Source organism: Catharus ustulatus, chromosome 7, assembly GCF_009819885.2.
Source record: "Catharus ustulatus isolate bCatUst1 chromosome 7, bCatUst1.pri.v2, whole genome shotgun sequence".
NCBI classification, from domain to species: Eukaryota; Metazoa; Chordata; class Aves; order Passeriformes; family Turdidae; genus Catharus; species Catharus ustulatus.
The window spans coordinates 22597148-22618445 of record NC_046227.1 but is presented as its reverse complement, the minus strand read 5'-3'; the positions used below and the strand labels follow the sequence as shown (position 1 = coordinate 22618445).

Here is a 21298-nt window from a genome sequence, read left to right as displayed (position 1 = left end):
GACTTCTTTCCTCTCTTTGTGTTTACTGAAACTCCTCCCCGTGGCGTCAGGTTTTCCTGAAGGAAGCTCTTGAGCAGAGGCTGGAGAAGGATCGGGAAGAGGAGTTGAGGAAAGCAGCAATAGTCATCCGGGCCCACGTCTTGGGCTACATGGCAAGGTCAGTGCTGGGGGCTGCCCCACCTTCCCTGTGCTCGTGTGCCTGGGTTGTCCCGACACCCTGCTTTGCTCTCTAGTCCCCTAGCATCCGTCCCATCTTCCCCTCCTGTATTCTAAGGGAGAGTTGCAGAATCTGCCCTCCCTGCTAGCATCAGCTCTGATGAAACCTTCCTGCACCTCTGGCACCTCTTTTTCAGTTATGTGCACGTTTGCACCCTCCCTCAACGCTGCTCGGCAGGATTCCTGTGGACTTCTGTACCCTCTGCTTGCCTCTGATGACACCTTTTCCTTGCCTTCAGGGCTCTCCTGGCTGGGCCCCACCTACGCTTTGGGTCCCCTCCTTTTCCTCGTGCCTGTCAACTCTGTTTTCTGCTCCCCCTGCCAATTGCTTCTTCCTCACTTGCAGTTCTGCCTTTGCTCACCCTCTTTCCTCGCCCTGCCTGTTTGCCTCGTGATCTCCCTCTCCTTTTAATTAAATCTTCAGAATTGGTTTTTGGCCAGCTCTGCAACAGTAATCTCCTCTTGCCTCTCCCTTTTGCACCTGACCAGAGAAGGTTTGGGAGAACCAACTGCAGACAAACTGCCCCTCCTATGCCCCTCGAAGTCAGTGCGACAGCTGACTCCTTAATGGCTGTGGTATGCACTCTTAATCCCAGTGAGATGCTCTTTCCTGGCTGGTCTTTGCTCCAGACACCTGTCAGTCAGGGTTGTGAGGAGGTGAAATCCCTGGCCAGCAGAGCTGTTTTCAGCAGGCACTCTTCTTAGAGCTCCAGTTATACCAGGTAGCTCCTTCTGCATTGGGAAATGTGTGCAAGGATTGTACCCTGCCTTGCCAGTGTGGAATATCAGCAAAATACACATTTGGTCTCTGGGGCTTTTATTAATTTATTTCCCTCTAGGAAGACAAGTGAGCTCGCTCTATTGTTTGTATATGAGATTGCAAGTTCTTTGTGTCAGGGCCTCTGCTCTTTTACTTTGTGCCTAGCATTTGGAGAGAGGGCTTGGGATTAGCACAGGAAAATTGATTTGCTGGGAAACACCACTGCAGGCATACCGGATTACTGCTTTTCTTAGTCTCTGGTGAGAAAGCTGCTGCCCTGCAGGGCTGTGATGGAGACTGTGTGGCAGCAATGTTTCTCTTGGTTAGAAATCTTGTGGTCCTTCAGCCTCCACACTTCTGAATTCCTCATCCCACATGTTGCTGTTATGAGTCTCATCCTTAAGGACAAACTGTGCTTCTGCAGCCAGAGTGTAAGTCTTCACAAGCAGCTGGAGGTAACTGGACATCACAGGGGAGGACAGCAGGGAGTAAAGAAGAGCTGGAAAAGGGGTCTGTAAAAGAGTTTCTGGTTGCTCTGCACCTGTACTGAAAAAAGTCCAGCAGGCAGTTCATCTGGGCAAGTGCTGAATGGTCTGTGCAGAGTTAGGCAGGAATACCAGTATGTGCTGCCTTAAACTTGATACCATTTCTGTTAGCTTTACAAGTATAAGTGTATTTAAATTAATTTGGTCTCATGCAAAGTAGACTGGCAAAGGAAGGATTTTACTGGTTTCTCTCCCTTTGTGAACTTGTTCTGTGAGCCTGGAGAACCAGATTTTCTTTGCTCTCATTCCCTGCAGCCTATGCAACCTAGTATCTCTGATCACTAAAATGTGAGACAAGAAAGTCAAGCCCATTGAAATGACCCCATTCTTATGTCGCTAATCTCTGGAGCTCTGAGATGCAGGTGACAGCTTCACCAGCTAAAAACCACATAGTGCAGGACCCATGTAGGAATCTGGCTGTGCCCCTGCTTTCTTCAGGACTGTATTGCTCATCGGAAGAAGACAGTAGCAGATTGCTCCATAACCCTGTGATCTCTAGTCCTTGGAGGCATAACTGCTAACTACAGCTCATTGACAGAATAATTAAATAAATTTCAAATACATCATTGGAGCCTTGCAGCCTGCCTGCCTTCTCTGCTGTGATACATGGTCAGGAGGTCTCCCAACCCTTCACCTGGTCTGCAGGTTGAACTTCTTTGACCAGTGCAGAAGGGTGATTGGAAGCTTGAACAAGGGAAATGAAATTCGCAGCCTGTGAGCAGCAATTCCAGCTGAAGGGCATCTGCAAGCTTGGCTGTGGTCATGAGGAATGAGGGGGCAATTCAGCCTGGCAGATTAGCAGGCAGAGCTGGTCTGGAGCTGGGCAGGGCTTGGCACATGTTGCACTTGAGAGAGTTTCTGGCAGATGCATTTTGTAAAAGTCAGAGTACCCTTTTTGATGCACTTAGTCTGCCTTGGCAGAGTGTGTATGTGCAGCTGTTCACACCCCATGTGCAGGACACAGGGTGGACAGAAGGAGTGGGGATGAGAGGACTGCAGCCTAGGAGTAATTAACCTAAAACCACTTATTTCGTTTCACCTCTTGCCTTTCCTGTTCTCTATGCTTCCTCCCTTTGACTTAATACTTACAGAAAAGAGCATGGCCTCAGCACACTGTTGCTATTAGCATCCATCTCTGGGCAGATGTATCTGATGTGCAGGGAGGTGGCAAGCTGTCAGCATGGGTCCCTGTTGCCATTTGAAGGGAATTTCATTGCCAGGACAGGGATTTTAAGGTGTGTCTTTTCCTCAGGGTGTTGTAGAAGGTCTCTGGGAAGTTGGTGAGAATATCATGCTGTTTTCAGTGTGCTTTCTAGGACTGTAAGACCTCGAGGATTACTGTAGCCTGCTGGCCCAACATCCTGTATAACAACCCCATAGAACTTCTCTCTGTGCATTGTGGTTTGGGTTAAATAAGATTTTGATTTGACTACTACCAATGATTGTTTCCCCAGTGCAAGATATTAAGGTGTCTAAATATATTAAATTACTTTAAAAAATGTCTGCTTATTTTCAACCTCAATAGATATCAGCTTCAGGTTGGTTAAAACTTACAGCCCCTGTTGGAAAAATAGAAATGTAGATACTTTAACTGAGATAAAGCCTTTCCTTAGGCTTTCCTATTTAATAAGATTCTGCATGGAGCAATTGCTCTCATCCTATAAGCCTAAATTTCTGGTTCCAATCTTGCTTCCTCAGAAATCACTTGAGGGTCTAATGCTGTTCTTGAAATGGGGGTGCTAGCACAGAGAACAGGATAAAAACAGTAAAACAATAAAACAATATTTCTGCTTACAAGTATAGGAATCCCAGTAGTATTTTTTCTGTAGCATTGTAGTGGGAGTTTGCCTTTGTGTGATGATCTGGGGCCCAAAAATCCAGTTTTGACTTGCTACTTCCCAGCATAGTCCCACATCAGTTGTGTTTGGCCTTTGATTCTTCAATACAAGACCTTACGATTGGCTCTTTTGGATTGTTTAATGTTTGTTTGAAACTAGCTTACAAATTGATCCAGATTACTGTGTAATGGTAACTTGTTATTTACCCAGTTTGTGTATCGTGTACAAACTTCTACCAGGAACTTTTTTTTCGTGTCCTTGATAAAAGTAGTCTTTAATGCAGAGGAAAAAAACCTGACTTTCTGGAACTTTACTAGACTACAGGAATACTGAATGATGACTGTTGTGTTTTGGGGTCTTATCATGTTCTTGAAGTGCTGTAAAGTTTATCTTGATATCATTGATGATCCTTGTGGGTCCCTTGCAACTCAAGATATTCTATGATTCTTGTTTAGGCAAAATATTGAGCAGTGGAAGTATTTGTTTATGTGAACCTGTTACAGTGTTTGATTCAACCATCAATATTTTAGTATCTGTGTGTTTTCTCTCAGACAATGTGAAATTAATGTGACCAAATCTATTTTTGCACTGTTTTTTGACTTTCCAGGAGTAATTTGCTTTTGACTACTTAAGAGATGGAGCAATATTTGTTCTCATATAGTAAGGCCATTTGTATGTTTCTATCATAATAAATCCATACTGAATGATTACAGTCACTGCACAGTGAATGTGTTCATGTGCAAAGCAGGGAGATGTTGGGCCAGAGGACCTTCACTTTCCATGTGCCAAATGTCTCTCCCTCAGCATCTGAGAGTCTTCACAGAAGTAGGTGCCCATTGAAACAAACTAGTGGTAGATTTATGGGGGAGAAGATTGCGATGAATATGATTTATAGGTATTGAGTGGCAGGAGAGGAACAAAAATCATGTCGCTTCTGGACTGTGTTTTCCAAAAAGGACTTTTCTGTGGATGTGGTCAGTATGCAAGGGCATGAGAAATCCAGAGTGTGTATGACTCCCTGGTGCATTAAGTGTGTGGCTCTCTTTTTAGGAAGAAGTACCAGAAGGTGCTATCCAGTGTGGTTATAATCCAAAAGAACTACCGGGCGTACTTCTGGAAGAAGAGCCTGCTGCGGCTGAAGGCCTCGGCGGTGACGCTGCAGAAGCACTGGCGTGGCCGCCTGGCGCGCGGCCTGTACCAGCACCTGCTGCAGGAGCGGCGGCGGGAGCAGGAAGCGGAGGAGAGGAGGAGGCAGGAGGAGGAAGAGCAGATCAGAAGAGAGGAAGAGGAAAGACAATGGCAAGAAGAGGAGGAGCGTAGGAGGAAACAGGAAGAGGAAGAGGTGAAGGAAAGGTACAAGATGGTATCTTGCGTTCGGTCTTGGTTTTAGGCAATTTATAGGGGAGCATTCTAAAATGAGTTCTCCCCCTTTGTTTTAACCAGTCCCTTTCCACCAATAAGGGATGAATACAAGTAGCTATAAGTGAAAAAATAAGTTTACTAACGAGTGAAACTGCAACAGGCAGAAAACAACAGTAAGTAATCACTATATACAAAACTGCTGAGTCTCACGAGCTCCCTGATAACCGATCGAACCCAAAATGGTGGAAATGCCCCTTTCCAAGATGGCACCCGCCACAGGCGATGGTGCATAGGGAGTCAAAGGGAAAGGGCATCAGGCCTCCCCCTCAAGTTGATGCCTCTGCAGTTGCCTGTGATCGGGAGACAAAGGGGAAAAGGATGGCAGGAAACCCCCATGGGAATGAAGGAGCTTACCCAGCAGTTCTCATGGCAGATGAGAAGTGCTGGTGGGTGTGGGGTCAGTGCTGCTGCTTGCTGCACCTGCTGGTCTCTGCTGGTTTATTATTATATAAATTTCAACATGTAATTGTGTGATGTCTCACTTTCCAGGGGTAGTTCTTCTAGGCTTTTGTTATGTACTTTCCCAAAGGGGGATCTCATTACACTGTGTGGCAAGCATCAGAAAATTCTAAGGTTAGAAGCACTCACTTTGAGTCCTGCATGCAATTTTGGGCATCAGAATATAAAAAAGACATTAAGCTATTAGAGAGTGTCCAGAGGAGAGCAGTGAGGATGGTGAAGGTCTGGAGGGGAAGCCATATGAGGAGTGACTGAGGTCCCTTGATCAGTTCAGCCTTGAGAAGGGGAGACTGAGGGAAGACCTCATTGGGGTCTTCAGCATTCTCACAAGGGGAAGAGGAGGAGTAGGCTCTGATCTCTTCACTCTTGTGCCCAGTGACAGGACTCGAGGAAATGGCAGGAAGCTGAGTTAGGGAAACTTTAAATTCAGTATCAGGAAAAGGTTTCTCACCAAGAAGGTTGTCAGCACTGGAACAGACTCCCCAAAGAAGTGGCCACAGCAGCAAGCCTGATTGAGTTCAGGAAGCATTTGAACAATACTTTTGGGTGCATGTGTGACTCTTGGGGTGCCATGCACAGGGCCAGGAGCTGGACTCGATGATCCTGATGGGTCCCTTCCAACTCAGCATTTGATTCTATAATACAGGGAAGGGCCTGTCTAGTTTATTGGCTGTAGAGTGTTTTTGCCCTTTAGTTCCCAGACCATGAGAGATGTGTTCAGCGCAGCATCACGGCAGGGAAGTGTCAGTGTTTCTAGGAATCAAGCAAACTAAGTTTATTTTCATTTTCTAATTAATGTTAAATGTCATCTGAGTGAGTAACCAGGACAGTACTAGCAGACCAACTTGGCTGACTTCTGAACATCCATTTGACGTAAAAAATGAGGTGAAAGTCCATAGAAATTGCAAATCAGCTGATCTACTGAGAATGAGCAAAAAACCCCAACCAAAGCGTAGAGACAAAATCAGAAGGACCTAGGTGCAATTTGAGCTGTAATGAACTAGAAGTTGACATGCAGTTAGTGTGCATACACTGTTAGCAGAGAGGAGACATGGAACAATTTGGTCTAACATTCAACAGGAAGAAAAATAATAACATTGAGAAAAATCAGGTATTTGATGCTATTTTTATCTTCCTCAAAAGCTTGACTGTTGGATATTAAATACGATTAGGAAGGATATACAAGAATTCAGAGCATGTCATGGAAATGAAAGGTTAGAAAATGCCCAGATAAATCAAATTACAAATTTATAAAGAGGGTATGGGGATATGGTGAAAATAATGTTTGAGTACTTCAAGAACTAGCTAAAGCAGTTTAAAACAGTAGTTATTCTCTTTCTTCTCCATTGTGGATGAAAATACCAAACAATTATGACTCCCTTTTAAAGTGGGACAAGTAAGTATAAGGGAATTGTAGACCAGTCAACCTGACCTCAGTTTCAGGAAGATACTGAAACAAATGATCAAACAGCTGTAAATGCTTAATAAAGGAATCCAGCCAATACAGATTTCTGAAGAACAAACAGCATTAGAGTTACCTGTTTCCTTCTATGGTGTCTTATGGCATGTCTTGTGGACAGGGAAAAGCCGTGAAAGGATAGGTAATGTGACTTTGAGTAGGTATAAGGTAGGTAAGACCTTTGATATGTTACGACATACTCTTAAGATGCTAAAAGAAATTTGCTTTGGAAAAATGTATGTGAAGCAAGATTACGATTTGTGATTTTATTGCATTTAATTAATAAACGATAGTAGTTTCTTGTTAAATAGAAGAGAACTCTTGAATGGGATTTTTCCATGATCTGTGCTGCATGTGGTACTTGTGCAGTTTTCATAAGAATTTGAATGAGGAAATATGAACATCCTTCTTAAATTTGCAGATAAAACCATCTGCTGAGAGGCTGTAGGCATTTGGCCTAGGATTACAGTTCAGATAATTTTGGCAAGTTAAAGGATCTGAAAAACTTTTGGTACAGACATAATGCAGATTTACAGTCAGGAATAATCGAATGCTCAGGGAGTGGAGGAGAATGCTTACTTCAACAGCAGGAGGAAGGTCTGGAGGCTGAGTTGAGTATGTCACCAGTGTCATGCTGTGTGAGAGGGGAAAGCAAATGCTCTCTATGAACAGAATTGTTTCTGTAAGATGGGGTGATGCTTTGGTACCCTTCAGTTGGAGTGCTGTCCCAAGTTTTGGGTATCACTTTTCAGGAAGAGTGTAGATCAGCTGATGATGACTAGAAAGCAGGAAGAAATACCAAAGGTTTAAAAACTGGGAGGAACAGTTGCAGGAATTGGTATGTAGATCATAGGTGGTATTCGTGATTTTTTTTTAAAATGGTTGTGTTTTTGAGCCCTCTTATCATTTAAGGTAGCTGTTTAACTCATGATGACTGCTAGGGATTTTTCAGTAGAGTTGGAACCATCTGGATCTTGCTTTCATTTACAAATATTTCCTGGAATTTTTTTTTTTTTGTGAGAGAGAGAGTGAGCACAAGAGTGAGAGCTTTAAGGACTTTGTGACTTGCAGCTGAAGTTTAGAAAATCTGCAAGGCCTGGGAAATAAATATCATTGCCCTCCTGTTCTCCCAGGGGTTGCATTACAGATTTGAAAGTCACCACTAGCAGTGGTAACTTTCTTCCATCCAGCAGCATCCTATTCCTGCTCCCTAAGTGTGACCCTGGCATTTGTCTGTCTGCTGGTTCAGTTGCTTGTAGCATACTTGCTCTGGAGAAACTGGCCATAGTGATAGCTTTGCTTTGGAGTATAACCTTTTTGATCTGGGTAGAGCTGCAACACCGTGAGAGAGTTTTTTTTCTCTGCTCATGTTTACTAACAAACTCTGACTTTTACAGTCTTCACTAATAAACTGGATTTTGCATGCCACTGAGAAGTTATGAGAATTGGGGCTTTAATACAGTAAAAGCAAAGCAAAACACAGTTTCAATGCTGGTATTGCAATAATTCTGTTTTTAGAAAATGAATGCAGTTTCCTGATATCTGTCAATTGCACACATAAAACCTCAATATTCACAGATTTGCAGTTCTTCAAAAGACTGTGTTTACATTTATCATGAGTCTGATTTGTCTTTCTGTCACTGTTTCCAGTGTCTTTCCTGGTATGTTCCAACTAATCCAATTTCCTAATTGATCTGGAAGTTAAGTGCGTGTGGAAAATCTGTTACATCCACAAAGGTCATGCCAACCACATTGGATTGGATTTTTACTAAATTGCAAAAGCTTTTAAATCAGTCTTACAGCAAGTACCTCATTTTAACCTTATCCATGGAGGGATGATGTGTCCATGTAATTCTGAAAACCTCACGCAGAGAACTAGGTCTGTCTCTGACTGTTATGTCTTGTTTTTTGACAGAGAAAAGGAGCAGCTGAATGCACTACTGCAGGTGGCCCAGGTAAGTTTAACAGTTGTTCTTTTCACATGTTTTCTTGTGAATATCTGTGAAGAGTCCTTCATTGCCTGCACTTTGCCTGCCTACCGATACTGTTATTGTGGCAACACTGTTTAAAAAATGGGCTTTGTTCACTCAAAAGCTGCAGGTGTTGGGCTGTGGCAGAGGTGCATAGAGGTAACAAGGTAGGGCTTTTTTCAAGGCTCTTGTATGAGCTTGCATTGGTTCTGTTTGAAAATTTCTATATTGAACATGCAGCATCCTATTTTTATCTCTACTGCTTAGCTTGTTAGATAACCTTGTGATGTGCTACACTGTGACACAGTCTGTTTTGCTGGATTGTTGCCTATAACAGCCGAAATGAGAGTGCAGCCAACTGCTGCCATGGCTAAAATAAACCCTTGTAACTGATCTAATTGTTGGTACTTGACATACCAAAGAGCAGACCACCTACCCTGAGGTGTGTGGAAATGGCTGTGTATCTCATTGGGGTTTTCCCCATACCAGTTTCAGGCCATCTTTGTTCAGGAGAGATTAGAAGCATAGAAATGCATTCCTCCACAAGTAAAAGTCAGGTAGAGAAAAAGCAACAGGGTAACTAAAGAAATCAAGGATTAAGGCTTAAATGGGCCAATATATTGACTGCATTGTCATAAGTCCTATCAGGAAGTGCATGAACTCCTATTGGAATTTATTTTTACTTTTTCTCATGTGTTTATCTGTTCTCTCGTGTATGTTTTCAGCATCCTCCATGGAGGGGAGGGTGACTTTATCCTAAACATCAGTGAAAGTCACCAGTATCTTCCAGTTATCATGTATCTGCTAGTAATTTCATATTACTTCAACCTGGAGAATGGAGTAAGACAGAGTCTTCAGCAGGCAGCATCAGCCATTTAGTGATGCCAGAGAATGCCAAGAAATTATGGGTGGAGTTTTGTTGGGCTGTGGTTGGAGTGGATACTGTGGTTGGAGTCCTGCTTCATGCAAATATCCCTTCCAGCCCCAGATTCGGATGGTCAGATCCTCATTTCAGGAAACAATAAAATTTCCAGACCTGTTAATGAATTTCTGAGAAATCTTCAGCTCTGAAGTAGTCTATGCATATAGAGAGGCTTTTCTAAAAACTCGCTGAACGCAGTGAAGTTCTTTGTATGAATTATAATGGAGGTAGATTGCTGGGAAAAAGGAGGTACCTGAAGATCCAGTACTTCTACCTTTAACTTTTACACCATGAATGATTGCAGGATGTTTGGAGTCATCCTTCTATAGATGGTAAGTACAAGGCAAGCACAGGAGACAGGAAGAATGAAAGGTCTAGGCAAGGAACACAGACCGGTTGAAGAAAGTGCTTTAACACTGTTCTAAATTCTTTAAGGTGGAAACAGTAAACACTGGGGAGGTGGATATTCCCCTGCAAGAAGAGGAGAGACGTCAGATGGAGGAGATCTTAAGGCTGGAGAAGGAGATTGAAAAGTTGCAGCAACAGAAAGAGGATCACATGTCTGTCATCTCTGAAGACACCAGGAGTGAAATCTATCGGCAGCGAGAAGAAGAGATACAGAGGTTGGAAAAAGAGGCATCAAGGGTTGCCCAGGAATTCTTGGAACTGCTGGATTTTGGCAATCTGGATGAAAGTGTGCAGAACTTAGAACACTCGCTTTCTAGTGAGGGGACGCTGAACATTGACTGCAGCCTGGTGGCACCACTGGCTGAAGAAGAAGTGGATGAGGGTTTCCATGCTGATGATGAAGGACGGCCAGCTTCCAGTCTGGTGGTCTCAAATCAGCATGGCACAAGAAACAGTGGTAACTACTCAAAGGAGGTTGCAAACACAAAGCTTTTGCATCTCCAGAGGGAAGTGGGAGAAGTTGCCCCTGCTCCAGGACTGCCTGTGGAAAGAACCACTGGCCCCAAGGAGCAGAGAGCCCTATCTGACCCAGCAGAAAGTGTTTATAGCACTTTCTCTGATACACAGAGGAGTAACAGTGGAGAGGCAGGAGAGCCCATTTACACCTCCCCCCCAGATGTGGAGTCTGACTATGACCATGAGGAGTTTGATGGCTATGGAGATGCAGGTAATGCCTCAGCTGAGCCTCTGAATGATGAGGAGGGTCTGAGACACTCCCATGGTACCAGCCTGGACTCCAACCGTGGCAGCCTGGACTCGGTGAGAATCTCTCCCTTCACCTTTCTGGACATTAGTGTGACTTTGTTGGTGTTTAAAACATCTTTGCCTTCTTACTGTGTGCCTGCTCACTCTGGGTATAGTTAGTAATATATAACTCTCTCTTGTATCAATAATCAGCTTTAAAAAAAGGGAAGAGTCATAGATAGGATGAAGGCCAGAGGGCTTGTGATTGTCTGGTGTCTGCTGGCACACAAGCTAGTACCTCTTTTAGATTGTTTCCATTGCCATATGTTAATGGAACACCCTTTAGGAGGAAGGAAAGCAACAACTTTTGTTTTCTAGGTGTATGTTCTGCCTTAGAGAGATTTCACAAGAAGGGGCCTAAGGTTCCAGTGTGCAATGACAAGAGGAAATGGGAAAGGCTGGGGTTTGATCTGTCTCCATCACTGAAACTTCTCTTGTTCTAGGTCTGTTCAGAGTCAAGGGGTTTCTTTTCAGCTGCTATGTACAAGTTAAGCTATTCTAAAGCTGGCAGAAATTACTGTGCTGCTTGGGCTGGGTCCCAGTGCACACAGCCAGGATCGCTGGACCTTTTCATTTCTGCTGTAGGGACAGTGACAGGGTGGTAAAGCTGGGCTATTGGCCTTGCACTTCAGCATCTCAGCTTAGATCCCACACTGGGTCTGGACTTCTGAGTGCTCTCAGGCCAGCTGCTTAATAATGCACTGATAAATCCCCTTACAGGACAGGATGTCAAAACCCACACAAGATTGTGAGGAGTTCATGTGTGAGGACCAATGACAGCCACAAAAATACTTCAATAAATGATATCCCTGAGAAGAGATGCTTGAACTACAAAATATCTTTTAAAAAACTATTAATTTAATTTAACTGTAATTTTTTTTTAGGAACTCAGTTTACTTCCTTCAGTATGTTTTTCCAATGACAGATTGTGACCTTTTTTAAGAAAAGTTGCATGATTGTCTTGTTTGCATTTCCCTAATGTCAGCTGCCAGCCATCAGAATTTTTTATGTGATCTGCTTGAGTAAAGATACCTTCTCTGTGAGCAGGTACTTACAGATCACAGTCAGGTAATCTTCAAATCATGAATCATTCTGTCACAGCTTAGGCTGGTTTCTGCCATTCTTCTTAAAACACAGATAGAAGTGGAGGGTTTTGTTGGGCTCATCAGTGAGTAAGACTAATGGAGAAGCCAGCTGATAATTTGTCATAGTGTGAGCCACAGGAAGTGATAACCACAGCTGAGTCAGGATCCCATCAGTAGCTGCTGTTCCAAGACTTTTTGAAACTTAATGCCAAGGGAGAGAATGAATGAATGGACCAGGGATGAGATAAAAGAAAGTCATAGGACAGAAAATGAAAAGAATCAACATGTGTTTGAGGAAGGAAAAGATCTAAGGAACTGTCTTCATTAGTATTAAGTTAATAAAGCAAATCAAAGGAAATTGTAGTTAAGGTGAAGGAAATTATTTTGTGTGTGAAGTACTTTCTTATGGCTGAGGGCCTTTATCTAGCTGGAGAACAGAAACTAGTAAATTCAATACTATTATTTCAGTAATTCACATTGATGATGTTTTTAGAGTTCACTTTTCCTGGACTGTGCTTTATTTCCTAATCAACCCAAAGCAAGTAGTTTCCTTGCTGGGCTTAAATCACCATTCTATCTTGTCTGGCATTGTGGCCTTTCTGCCAGAAAAATCAGAAAACTTCTACAAAAAGAAGAAATCTCTCTTAATCCCATCAAATTAGATTTGGCAAGGTGGACACTGCCTTGAAACAGGAAGTTTTGTTACTGCAAGGAACTGGAGCTTTCTAGTCATGTCCACTGTTCTCCTTTCAGGTATGAAAATTCCATGCTCTTGCTTTAGGCATTAATGGATAAGCTGTCAAGCCTCTACTTTTACCGTAGTGTTTTTTTGCAAAGGGACTATGTGTAGTTTTGCACCTTCTGATCGTATGACTTCTCTAACCCTGTTAATTGCTCCACTCCTCCAGGAGAACCAAAGTAGCCTATATCTCTTCTTTTTCTTTAGTTTCTGGAGAGTGAAGAGGAGGTGGATGTTTACATTGATACAGATGAAGAGTTTTGTAATGGACGAGTCACTATCTTCAATGGCTCAGGGCCACCCTATTTTCACAGTTACCTCTACATGAAAGGTAAGTGGATTTTGCCAAAACCATGGATGGATGAGATCCAGGAAACCTGCTTTCTTCTTCTGTTTGTCCAGAATCATCATCTTTATTTACTCTTAGTTGTCAGTTTATTATCCTTTTTTTCTTCTTCTTTTATTTAAAAAGACAAATAAAGAGATAGGAGCTGGGTGTCAGAGATGTCTTTGCCACTGAGACTTAATTGTGCCTACTTGGTATGGGCTTAAACGATTCGTTTTCAGTACGAAACTGAACTCAGAACAAAACTACTTGAGTAGTGCATACATTTCTCTGTTTCGCTTTTGTTTCACTAGTTTGTTCTGGTTTTTTTGTTTGAAATTAGGCACAACTTTGTTCCTCTCCTTCAGTTCCTTTGTTTGATGTCAGCACTGAAGTGGCAGCTGCTCCTGCCCAGGAGCAGGATCAGAGTGGAGGCACAGCCCCTGTTGCATGTCTGCTGAAATGTTGCCCCCTCGCTTTTGCAGGAGGTCTCATGAACCCGTGGCGGCGGCGCTGGTGCGTGCTGAAGAACGAGGCCTTCATGTGGTTCCGCACCAAGCAGGAGGCCCTGAAGTCAGGCTGGCTCTACAAAAAAGGCGGAGGAATGTCAACGCTTTCCCGCCGCAACTGGAAACGCCGCTGGTTTGTGCTTCGAGAATCCAAGCTCATGTACTTTGAGAATGATAGTGAGGAAAAGCTGAAGGGGACTATTGATATCAGAAGGGCAAAGTGAGTGCAAAAATAAATCCCTCTGATCCCTGGTATTCACTCTAAATCAGTAATGAAGGGTCCAGTGCTGCTGTTCACTGGAGTGCGTGTCTCCCATGGTGCTTGGAGAATCAGAAACAAAGGAAGGAAAAGACAATTACAGCATCTAGGTTTGCTCTGGAGGGAGTCTGCAATTACTTGATAGTTCTTTTCCCAGTCTTGTATTTCATAATCCAGCAGAAGCTGTTTCCAAGCCATGGATGGAGCCAGACCAGGAGGGGCTAATTAAGTACATACCCCATGCATTCTCTCCTACCCAGACTCCATCTGTTTTCTGGCTTCTCCAGGCATTTCACAGAGGTATTATGAAGCTCACAGCGGGATTTGAATTTGGCAGCATGTACTGTGCCTTTTCCTGAGTCCTGAATGCTCTTTCTGCTGCCATAGTCAATTCCTTAGCTCCTGCTGTAAGAAAGGACAGACTGGTCACCTATTAGCATTATGCAGACCTGTAAAGTGCCAAAAAGAATGGCACACCCAACTTCATCAACAGATCTCCATATCAGCTTCCCTTTATCTCTTCTTCCATTTAGTCTGCTGGTGTCTTGAAAAATCCATGTAATGCCTTAAGCTTTGGTTTTTAACTGTACAGATCTTTTTAAACATCTTGTGTATTGGCGGAATTTAATGTTTCTGTTAGAGTTACAAGCCATCTGAACCAGTGATTTCCCTTCTGTGTGGTGAAGGGTATGATGTGAAAGAATCGACCAGATGGAATTCAGGCCTGTGAAAGATTTTTAGCTTTGGCTCTTGTGCTTTCTTGTGTTCCAGAGAGATTGTGGATATTCATGAAAAGGAGAATGCCTTGGACATTGTGACAGAAGACAGAGTTTACCACATTGTTGCAGAGTCACCAGAAGATGCCAGGTACAGCAGGGAGTTTTGTTAGGTTTGTTCATTCAGTGCAGGTCTGACCCAGCTACTCATGGGAGAGTTTAAGAAACATAATCATTCTCTTTTGCTGGAGAAAAGGGGAGATTTGTTCCAGAGTGTCATTTTGTGCTTCCTGGGATGCATCACACCTACTTTGGGGATTTGATGTTACAACTATCAAAGTTGTGGTTCAGTCTGCCAGTCACAGGACTGCCAGCTTCTCATGTGGCTGTGAGCATGCTGAATTCAAGGGTTACTTCAGCAGACACACAAACCTTAATATAAACTGGAACATCTAATAGCTGATTTATTTATTTAATGGCATCTTGAATCAAACAAAAAGTCTATTCATGTTGTCTGTAAATGATTGCGAGAGCAGCTGGGTTTTATCCAGGAGACAGAAAAAAGGCTGCAGCTTATCAGAGTCTGTAGTGTCACCTGATAAAATCTTCCCAGTGCAAAGCAAATGAGTGACTCATGTCCTTCCTCCTTGGCATCCTGGCCAGACAGTGGGAATCAGTTGTTTAAGGGCAGGTTGGACAACCTGTCCTGGCTATGCAAAGTCAAGTTAAGAGGTTACTGTCCGCAGCCACTACTGTCTTCCCGCTTTTACCAAGGCTTCTGTTCTGTGATCTACTGATTCTGTGAAGTTATTTAGGATTTATTATTATTTTGGTGTAAGAAGAGAAAAGAGGAAGGTGTTTGGATACAATTTAACAGAAATAGACTGAAGAACAGCCACATGGACAAGAAATGCGCAAGTTTAGGGAGCAGTAGTGGAAGGACAGTAACTTGTTAACCCAGAACTTCCACAACTGCAGTAGACATGACCTAAGATAACACTGCAAAATTGAGTGTAAACCAAATGTGGCCTCTGTCTATGCCCTATTAGTTTGTGTTCTGAGGAAGAAGAAAGCACCAACGCTTGCAGTAGCAAAGGGCAGATTAGCAGATTCCGCAGAGTATCCACTTTGAGAATCCTCCATGAATTATGGATGTTTGCTGATCTCACTGGAAGCTGCAGATAAGAATCTGCTTTTTCTGCAGCAGCAATTAGCCTCCAGATATGTCTGTAAGAGAAACCCTTTTGCAGACAAAAACTTCACTCCAAACTCACTTATAAACAAACCCATGATTAATTGCCAGCCATATGACTTTCAAGTTTATTAGCAGATCAGAGAGAGACTAATCAAGAAGGCTCCCAGGCGTCTCTAGGACTCTAGTCCAGGAATATTCCCAACTAACTCTGGTTTTTACAAGTGCTGTATGCTCTTCTCAGTCTGCTGACATGGGCTCCCTGTAAAGCCACTGCCTACTTAGAGTTCCTTGAATAACAAGTGGAAAACTGGATTTTGCAGGAGCAGCTGTCAGTGGGTTGAAGAACGTGCACAGAATTTTCATGGATAAATAAGGAGGAAGGAAGACATTGGAATCTGGTATGATCAGCCCAAGAGATATTTTGTGACATAGTATTCAGGAAATTGTGAATGAAGAAATTTTCCCAGTGGCATCATTCCAGGTTCCTTGATCATGTTCTCGAGGCAGTTTCATTACTGAAAGTTTAACTCTGATTCTGTTTTCATTGGCAGCGGTTGGTTTAATGTCCTGAGCCGAGTGCACAGCGCTACAGCACAGCAGCTGAGGGAAATGCAGGATGAACAGGCCAATCCAAAGAATGCTGTGGTGAGTTACTGTGCAACCAGCCTGTGGGCATGCTTGGAGCCCTCTGTGTTTAACTGTTTCTGCATGTTTTTCCAGCACATGCAGTGCTGTATTTCTTCAGCAGTATAAGAAAGTTGGACATTCGTAATTATAAAGAAACACCAAAGCTGGTAGGGAAGAGGGTAGGCAGTGGGGAATATGGTGTTTGTTGTGGGCTGCTCAGCTTGGTCACAGATAGCTCTTTCTGTTGGAGGAGAGCAGGGAGGCTGCCTCATGCAGATAAAGTATCTTTGGATGGGACTAGTCTGGGTCACAGTTACTCCAGACAGAAGATAGCAGTTGGGAAGAACGGTGTATTTATGTGTTTTGCCAGTACAGAGCTAATAGATAAGGTTATTTCATAATACTCTCTGGAAACTTGTAACTTTTTCCTCCAGTCCTGTGGAGCCCCTTGCACATCTTTGGCTGTTTAGGGAACAAAGATAACTCACTTAAGCCTTTCTCTGTGTTCATTTCTACTCAAGCTGTTGTAATTCAGAGGAATGGTTTCAATTCCAATCCCATTCACAGAGGAGAACACCTGTAATCTAAAATACAATCTGTGTCTTCTTCACTCTGCAGGGAACCCTGGATGTTGGGCTTATTGACTCTGTTTGTGCCTCAGACAATCCTGATAGGTAGGTGCAGCAATCTGACCATCTCTTAAATCAGAAACTGTGGGTAGCTCTAGGTTTCCTTTTGGGGTTTGTATTTGTTGAAACTCATACATCTTTTTTCCAAACAAATAAGCATAGCTGAAATCTTTAGCTTGTTTCAAGCAATGTCACTTCATAGGCATGAAGTCCATATATATGTTTTGTCAATTTCTCCTGCAGTTCCTTAAAGTGAAAACAGCATAATCTCAATACCAGAAAATTATAGTTTTATCTACTACCAGCACTGAACAAATACATCCAGCAAAAGCAACACTTCCATTTTTTCAACAGAGTAGTTTTGAGTAATCTTGTAAATTTAGGGAAAAGAAACAGCATTGTGGAATAATGAATGAATTTAGAAATTTGCATTATTCTTGATATCTTTGCAATGCAGCAGAGCACAGGCCTTTAGTTAGTTTCAGAGAAGAGATGATGAGACATTTCATATCACTTTATGTTAACATTTAATTACTCCCCACGTATTAACAGGTTCAACCAGGGCAAAGATACTCCCCACAGTGCTGAAGTAAAATGTTAGCTATTAAGTTATTATCTCTGTGGTTTGGGGACAGGGCTCTGGGCTCTGACACAGGTTGCTAGACTTTCTTTTTTGTAGTTTAGAAAATGCATTTCAGAAGTGAACTAAGATTTCATTGATGAAAACATTTTAGGCAGTTTGCGGCCTGTACTCATAATTAATCTGTGAACCAGTGAAAACTAGGAGCAAATAGTAAGCTGAACAGTCAAGATTTGTTTATCTATGTGCTGAGGTATGCTTTTCTGGAATATCAGTGTTTGAAGCAATGTTAAATTCTGAGGAGAATGCTTATTTTCAACATTTTTATGCAGCTTATTTTTATCTTCCACAGGTTTATGCATTTTTTAACCTTTTGCTTCATACTTGCATTCTACTTTTCAATTTCTCTGTTTTCTCACAAAATCTGGTTTTGCTTTCAAAGTTTTATGAGTCTGTCCTCTTGGAACTGATCATACTTCTATTTTTCTATTTTCCTGTAAAGCGTCGATTCTGTACACAATTGTGAATATTCTTTTGGTAAGATACAGTTGCAAAAGAAGGACAAAGTCATCCAGGAGCAACACAACAGTTTTTCTTCTGTCTTGCCAGGATCAGCTCATCCTTTCTAAAACCAGACTCGACGTGTTTTAACTGATCCTACTGAGACTTGTATTTGCTGGTTTTATCACTGGTTTTAATAACTGCGAGGAGAATGGCTGTACCAGCTCAGCCCAGTGGTACAAGCACTGGCTCATTCCAATCAGTCAAAGTCCTTTGCTTACGAACCAAGGGCATTTTGCAGCTGCTTATTAGCTAATTAATATTTTCTAGTCTCTGGAAGTAGCTTTTGAAAGATATTTAATTTCATTTAGCTGGTCTCTGTGTTTATCAGTTGACAGAGCAACTGAACAAGAGATGATCTTAAGTGTTTCTGCACTCCTCTGTATTTTGTATTCAGAAAGTCTTTCTGTTTATGGGAAGGTAAAAAACATGACTTTGGATGTACTGTGAGCTATTTGCATGGCTATGACTAATTTTAATGCTTTTGTTCTCTGGCAGACCAAATTCTTTTGTGATCATCACAGCCAATCGTGTGATTCACTGCAACAGCGACACTCCTGAGGAAATGCATCACTGGATCTCCCTGCTGCAGAAACCCAAAGGAGAATCCAAGGTTGATGGCCAGGAATTCCTTGTGAGAGGTGAAAGGAAATACGTGCAATTACATGTGAAACTCATCTTCTGCTTATGATCTGACAAGGAGATTTGATTGTTGCTAACTCAGTCTAACTCAGGGTTTAGCTGCTCCCCAATAACTATCATTCTCTGCCCCCCTCTACCTTCCTGCCTGCTGCTTGCCATGTCACATGTGTGCTAGCCCTGGCTCTTACCTAATTCCCTGCCAGGTGCAAAAATAGTGCTTCATATGTTTCATTTTCTGATGATAGTTCTGGCCTATTTAAACATGTCTAGCAAATGCCACTAGGGAGTAGGAAGGAGCATGGCTGCTGATAGGAGCAGCTGGCTTAGATGGACTATGACATGACACTGTGGCTTTTGTTGGCAGCTCAGTTCCTTCTGACACCTGTCATGTAGAGAGGGAGGGAGAGAGATCTTTGTGGGATTGCTGCTGTCCTCAGCTAAACTAACTAACCTGATTATGGTAGACATAGTGAGGTGAGAAAAATTCTCTGAGGTTGAGCAAAAGATTTAAATTACATCTTTAGTCAGAGCCTAGTTGAAGATGGCAGAGCATGAGTAGGGATCACACATATATTGCAAAATATTCACTCATTTGTCTTAAATATTTTTAAATTTCCTCTATATTTTGAGCTCATGTATGAAGACAATCCTGATCCAGTCTGTAGAAAGCAAGTACATGAGAAAATTGCCCTCATATCTTCCAGAAATGTCTGTGAAGGAATAAAGAGCTTAGAGTCTTAGGTCTTGTTGCAGGGCAGAAGGAGAAGGAGAAAAGGGTCACCAAAATGTGGAAAAGCCTTCAACCCTAGTCATAAAAAGTTCAAGGAGATTGAATGATATAAAGGAGACTATAAGACAACAGTTTGAGTACCTTAACTTCAAAATAGTTAAATGCAAGGCAGCAGTTCCATTTATCTCTTATTGTTCATTAGTCAAAGAGAAAAAGAAATGATTCTTTGCAGAGTATGCTCTGCTCTTCATAAGAAGATGTCTGTGTGACAGCAGTCTCAAAGGCGCATATATATTCAGGAAGGTCCATCTCTATCTTCTCTTTATGTGGAGCCTCTTGCTTCAGTCACACATATTTTGAACATTTTGCCTTGTGGGTGGACATTGCTTTTTACACCTCTGAGTAGAAAATTGTCTTTTTGACAGCCTTAGCAATGCAGGCTGTAATTTTTTTATGTTGAAGTACTGAATTTTCTTAATCTCTTTTTTTCCCTTTATTTTGCGACAAATAAAATGGCAGTGAAATTATTTGTCCTGAACGTGGGAGCAAGAGATGCATGTAATGACGTGTTTGTGATTCTCTGCTAGGCTGGCTTCATAAGGAGGTTCAGAGCAGCAACAAGATGTCCTCTCTGAAGATGAAGAAGCGCTGGTTTGTTCTGACAAACACTGCCCTGGACTACTACAAGTCATCGGAGCGCACGGCTGCCAAGCTCGGCACGCTCGTGCTCAACAGCCTCTGCTCCGTCGTGCAGCCTGATGAGAGGGTCTTCAAAGATACAGGTGAGAGGGAGAAAGGGGTACAGAGCACTCCAGGTGTGCAGCTCCTGAAGAGGGGATGGTGCACGACTGCAGTGGTGTGTCATGTTGAGAAAGCAGTCTTGAGGCTTTGTGTCTGGCTGCAAACATCTCTACCCATGGAAACTGTGAGAGATTTACAAAGTGTACAAGTGCCTCATGCCTGACAGAGGTACACAGAGCTGATGTTTCTCACTGAGCAGAGTCACTGCTTATCTCAGTGTTCCCCAGGCAGGGTAACAGGTGTGACTTCCTGTAGTTGACACTAATTATTGGTACATCTCCAGAACTGTCACCTTGTAGCTCGATCTCCATTTGTCTCTCGGGTCATTGTAACCTCTTAAATAGCAGCCATCCCATACACTGTAAGGAATGTACAGTGCATGTGTTGCAGCATCACTCAACTCAATAGAAACAAAAGATGAAAAAGGCCTGTGTTTGCTTTGTGTGCAACATGACAGAGTTCTGGGAAGGCGAGATCTGGCATGATCCTCCGTTGCTTGCCTGAGGAGTTCAGAAGGGAACCAGGTTATAGGAAAAGGCGAATTTCCCCTACAAAGATTGTGAACCTCAGAAAAAGACTTGAAAACTAGTTATTTGAGTACAGTAATTTCATGACCATAAGGCACACCGGACTATAGGGCACACCCCCCGGGACTCGGCAAAATTCGCAACTTTGTAGATCAGATAAGGCGCACCGGACTAGAAGGTGCAGTTTTTTTTGTAGCGAGGCTCCACCCCCAGCTTCCCCCGTGTGGTGGCTGGCCGAGGCCCCGCCTCAACCCGGCAGCCATGGGCCCCTGGGACCGCCTGTACCCGGCAGGAGGGGTGCCTGGGGCCCCCGGGACCGCCTGCACCCGGCGGGGCCGGGGCGTGCCCGCCACCACTCCATGCCGCCTCTCCGGGGCCGGGCTGTGCCCACCGCCCCTCCGTGTCGCCTCCATGGGGCCGAGCTGTGGCTGCCACCCCTCCATGCCGCCTCCACGGGGCTGGGCTATTTCTGCTGGGGCTCCGCCCCGCCTCCACCTGGCAGCCATGGCCCTGCTGGCTCCCCCCACGGCTCGCAGCTCTCACTTCCGGGTAGGCAAATTTCCGAACTTT

General features: G+C 43.2%; 1 protein-coding gene across 3 annotated transcripts in view; it reads left to right on the top strand.

Annotated features, from left to right (window-relative positions):
• The window catches only part of LOC116998503 (unconventional myosin-X-like), an 89531-nt gene that overhangs the window by 55599 nt on the left and 12634 nt on the right, over positions 1 to 21298 (top strand). For all 3 annotated transcript variants that reach the window (XM_033064199.1, XM_033064200.2, XM_033064201.1), the window contains 11 exons: positions 51 to 157; positions 4410 to 4712; positions 8615 to 8654; positions 10027 to 10818; positions 12835 to 12958; positions 13438 to 13681; positions 14492 to 14587; positions 16183 to 16276; positions 16877 to 16932; positions 18527 to 18669; positions 19988 to 20182. In XM_033064199.1, the coding sequence (XP_032920090.1) occupies positions 51 to 157; positions 4410 to 4712; positions 8615 to 8654; positions 10027 to 10818; positions 12835 to 12958; positions 13438 to 13681; positions 14492 to 14587; positions 16183 to 16276; positions 16877 to 16932; positions 18527 to 18669; positions 19988 to 20182 (2194 nt within the window). The remainder of the gene's footprint in view (positions 1 to 50; positions 158 to 4409; positions 4713 to 8614; positions 8655 to 10026; positions 10819 to 12834; positions 12959 to 13437; positions 13682 to 14491; positions 14588 to 16182; positions 16277 to 16876; positions 16933 to 18526; positions 18670 to 19987; positions 20183 to 21298) is intronic.